Here is a 4866-nt window from a genome sequence, read left to right as displayed (position 1 = left end):
GGGTGCGGGGAGAAGGGTGCAACAATGAATGAATGGAATTCCAAAATCTCTGTAGATGTTCATTGAAATGAAAAATAAACAAACTAAATTTAAAAAAAAACTCTAGAACAAACTGTGTGTGAATGATTGATAAAAACAAAATGCTTTGTAAACTTGCACTCAAATCATGATAAAATATTTGAAAAAATAAAAGTTCCTATGAATCATTAAAAAAAGGATTCTATTATTTCCTATCATAAAGTTCTCAGAAGAAAATCTTGGCTGTCTGCCTCTGAGCAGTGCACAGCTAAAAACTCTGGGGGTGGGGCAGGGTGGACAAAGCAAAAATCAAAAACAACCCAGAGGGGTACAGCTCTACCCTGATACCTGAGGAATAGCCTTGAGTCAGAGGTGATTTGATAGTAACTGGTCATCCTGCAATTACTTTGAGAATAAACCGAAAATGATGCATGTTTATCTCTTAGCACACTGTCTAGCAAGCAGGAAGCACTCAATAAAGGTACTGTAGTTGCTGTTACAAAGGTGTAATTTTAGATATGTGGTGTTACACTTGAAGCACTAATCTGAGTTCTTGTCACTCCAGCTATCACTTAGCTTTGTGACTCTAGTGAGCTAATTAATTTCTCTAGGTCCTGCAATAATTCTCAGCCCTGCTGCCCAGACCCCTGAACATTTTATGTGCCCACATTTGGAAACTTGGGCTAACTATCTCTAAAGTCCTTTTGAGGCTAAGGAGCTCTGGTTCTCTATTATCAGAATAATGTTGTGTATTACAGAGTTAGAAACAATCCATAGCTCACCCTCCAGCAGGTTTTCAGAGGCAGGAAATTGTACAGGAGGATGCATGTGAGAGTTAGTGAGAATCTGTTGTAAAATTACCCTTTATTAGGCTGCATAAGATGCTGATGAAGTAAAAAAAAAAAGATACTGATGAAGTGGCAAAAACCTCCATTCTTTTTTCATATTTTCTTCAGTGTTAGAATTTTCTAAAAGTTATTGCAAAGCTTCTCTCTAAATTTTTCACTTGATTAACTAGTAGTCTGTTTTCATTACAGAAATTTGGAAAACAGCATAAAGCACACACACAAATCAGAAGAAATTCTACCACTCAGAGTTAACCACAGTTAATTACATCTTAAGATCTTTTTTTAATCGATCAATACATTTTAAATTACATATAAACAGGAATTTATAAAATTAAATTGGAATATACTGTAGACTGCTAGAAACAAAAACAAATCTGTCAGAAAAAAATACAGATAAAACAATACTGGGATTTTGCATATGTCATCAGAAGGGCTGGCTCAGTCCATGGAGAAGAACATCATGCTTAGTAGAGGGTCCAGGAAGACCTAAAAGCAATGAATTTAACACAGAAAGGACAATAGTGAACTCGAACGTAGCAATGATTATGAACACAGCACAGGCCAGCAGTGTTTTATTCTGTTCATAGGGTCGTTTGGTGTAAGAACCAACTTGATGGCATCTAGAATGTGTTTTTTATTTTCTTTTTTTTAATTTAAAAATGTACTTTTATAATTTTTACTGTCCCTAAGTATTCCTGCAGATGGTTGTGTAGGGTTAATCCATTTTAAATGTAAATTATCCTTGAACAAATAGAGTCATCACCACATTCATAATACTGAATGCTTTCACTATCCCAGAACATTTCTTCATTCACACTGTGCTGTAGTCAATCTCTTCCCCACTAACCCGCAGCAACCACTGATCATATTTCTGTTACTAGACTTTTGTCTTTTCTGAAAATTCACAAAACTGGCATATAGTATATAGGCATTGTTTTCTGACATCTTTTACTTAGCATAATCTGTGGCTTGATTTTTTTTAGAGGCTAAAATAAAATAAATAGTCCATTGTATAGATGTACAATTATTTAGCCTTTTTCTCTCTTGGACTCATTTGCTGCTGTAAATAGTTCTATGACATCTTTCTTATATAAACTTCTTTCCATATCTCTATATCCTTAGGTTGAATTTCTATAGTTAGAATTGTTATTAAGGGATAATGGACATTTTTTGAGGCTTTGAATTAGTTTTGCCAGTTGCCCTACAGAAAAATTGTTCCATTTCTTCCCAACTTTAAAATACTCACCACTGATGATGTTATTTCTTTATGGAACAAAAGTGGTAATTTTATGAAATACATTTCTCTCCATCTATGTCTTAAGCCTTTTTCTTAAGAAATAGCCTGCTAGAATACAAGTTGTTGATTGCAGTTGAGTTGAACATGACTCTTAGCAACCCTGTGAACAAAAAACCTGAATCTTTTCAATAATTATAATTTCTCAAAGTTTCTTTTCTCAAAATTCATAGTTTCCAGAGACATGTTGTTTAGGAAGTGGACGCTACTCAAAGCATAAGTTAAATTATGATCTATCCGTGTACTAGAACAGTGTTTCTCAAACGATAAAGTGTATTTTATCATTTCGTTGGGGACCTTGTTAAAATACACATTCTGATTCAATAGAGGTGAGGTAGTACCTCAACAATTTTAACTATCTTTCAGTAATGCTGATGCTGCTTTGCTGTGGATCATATTTTAAGTAGCAAAATACTGGAATATTATACAGTCTTTTAAATCATATTTATGAATTGTTTTTGGTAGCAAGAACTCTTTATGGTACAATGTGCAGTAAAAAAATTACATTCAAAATTTCTTTGGTATTGACTTCAACTATACATACACACACACACACACACACACACACACATTGAATAAAGACTGGAAAAATATGCATTCATGTATAAATATAAATCCTCACCGTAGGACCAATAGGCACCATTATGACAGATGGAGAAAAGGTTGAATGTGTCAGCAAATTGCTTTTACTTGGATCTGCAGTCAATACCTATGGTATTAGCAGTCAATAAATCAAAAGATGTGTTGCATTGGGAAAATCTGCTGCCAAAGACCTCTCCAGAGTGATAAAGAGAAAGGATATAAGCTTCAGGACTAAGGTGTGCGTGATCCAAACAATATTTTCAATTGTTTTCTATGCATCTGAAAGTTGGCCTGTGAATAAGAGTGACCAAAGAATTGATACCTTTGAATTGTGATATCAGCAAAGAGTACTGACTATTCCATGGCCTACCAAAAGAACAAAAAAGTCTTATCTTGAGAAAAATGCTACCAGAACACTCCTTAGAGGCAAAGATGGTGAAACTTCATCTCACATGCTTTCTGCATGTTGTCAGGAGTGACCCATCCTTGGGAAAAGACATTATGCTTGGAGAAGTGGGGTGTCAAAGAAAGGAAGGAAGGCCCTCAACAAGATGGATTGACACAGTGCCTATGACAGTGAGCTCAAGCACATCTGAGATACTGAGAATGATTACAGGACAGGGCAAGGTTCAAATCTACTGTATGTGGGGTTGTTAGAAGTCATAGGTAACTTGACAGCATGTAACAAAAACAACACAACTGTTAAGCAGAAAGCATATCTTACTCTGCAGGGAATCTAACAGCTTGTTCCCACTTATTTCTTACAGCAGTACTAATGAAGATGAAGATCTGAACCCAGAACAGAAGATAGAAAGAGAAAAGGAAAGGCGGATGGCAAACAATGCCAGGGAACGCTTGCGTGTACGAGATATTAATGAAGCATTCAAAGAGCTCGGCCGCATGTGTCAGCTTCATTTAAAGAGTGAAAAACCCCAAACAAAACTCCTTATTCTTCATCAGGCTGTGGCAGTCATCCTTAGTCTAGAACAACAAGTCAGAGGTAAGTCCATTTGGCGAATACATGAAAACTGTCCTGCTTCTGAGAGACGGGCATCTGTCTCCAGTCTGTCTTTTACTTGAGCAGGTTATGTCTAGTTTCTCCCCGTCCCCCTATTTCTGAAAAGTCAGGGTTAAGACTTATCTTTCATCTTCACTTCTTTCTCTGTACTGATCACTATCAGTATGCCCAGAGTGTAGATGAGTGGAGGGTAATCCTATGGCACACCGCAGAACCACCAGCCTGCCTGTTGCTCAGTGTTTCTGCCTTGTGCCCCTTTGTTCTTAACTGCCTCTAGTCGCCTACACTCTTGGATTTGCCTTCATAGACTTGCTGGCCTCCCTACTTTGTGTCTTCTGTTCTCCCTGCTTTTCTGCTCTCAATTTCTTACCTGCTTTATCCATTGGCATCTGGTTGTCTGGTTTCATGGGATGTCAAGGCATGAGTCATCCTGGCTTTTCCCAATGGGAATGTTATTTATATCCATGCAGTAGGGCGTCAGGGCTTCTTTCTTGGACCGTAATCAGAAATGCTTTAGGAACACCTCTAATCCACATGCTCTGGAATACCTACATGTCTCTAGCAGTAGACAAAGTTTATACAGCATACACACATCCACTTCAAAGAATTACCTTAAGAAGGTTTGATTAGAACCTGGAGGAAAATTTTGCAAGCATGTCATTTGTTCAGCAAGCGTTGTTGGACTCCTGCTCTGTCCCCACAATTGTGTGCTGGAGTGTGGTTCTTAAATGATACGGTTTCTTCCCCTGAGGGATTCTATCAGTGAACTTACTTTATTGCTTTTGTCTCTCTGTTCTCTTATCCAGAGTTGTTATTACTTTATCCTATATATTTTTACAGGGAGTCCATAGCTGGAGTCCAGGGTTCCAGACCCTACTGCTAGCCTCCTTCATTAAGAACAAGTTTCTATCTAATTACTTGAGTTTATGTAAGATTTCCTTTAAAGAATATTCAAAAAAGAAAAAAAGGGAGTTTTTGAAAAAATACAACTATATAGACCTTCAGCATAGATTGTTGTTGTTGTTATGTGCCGTCGAGTCGCCTGCGACTCATAGCGACCCTATGTACAACAGCCCTAAACTCCGCTCTGTCCTGTGCCAATCGCA

General features: G+C 37.3%; 1 protein-coding gene across 6 annotated transcripts in view; it reads left to right on the top strand.

The window, feature by feature from the left end:
- The window catches only part of TCF12 (transcription factor 12), a 452598-nt gene that overhangs the window by 434515 nt on the left and 13217 nt on the right, over positions 1 to 4866 (top strand). For all 6 annotated transcript variants that reach the window (XM_006894508.1, XM_006894511.1, XM_006894510.1 and 3 more), the window contains one exon: positions 3510 to 3742. In XM_006894508.1, coding sequence (XP_006894570.1) covers positions 3510 to 3742 — 233 coding nt within the window. The remainder of the gene's footprint in view (positions 1 to 3509; positions 3743 to 4866) is intronic.

This window comes from Elephantulus edwardii, unplaced genomic scaffold (genome assembly GCF_000299155.1).
Source record: "Elephantulus edwardii isolate Elephantulus edwardi_28Jun2011 unplaced genomic scaffold, EleEdw1.0 scaffold00145, whole genome shotgun sequence".
Lineage (NCBI taxonomy): Eukaryota > Metazoa > Chordata > Mammalia > Macroscelidea > Macroscelididae > Elephantulus > Elephantulus edwardii.
Note: the sequence above shows the minus strand (reverse complement) of the source record. Positions and strands in the feature narration are given on the sequence as shown.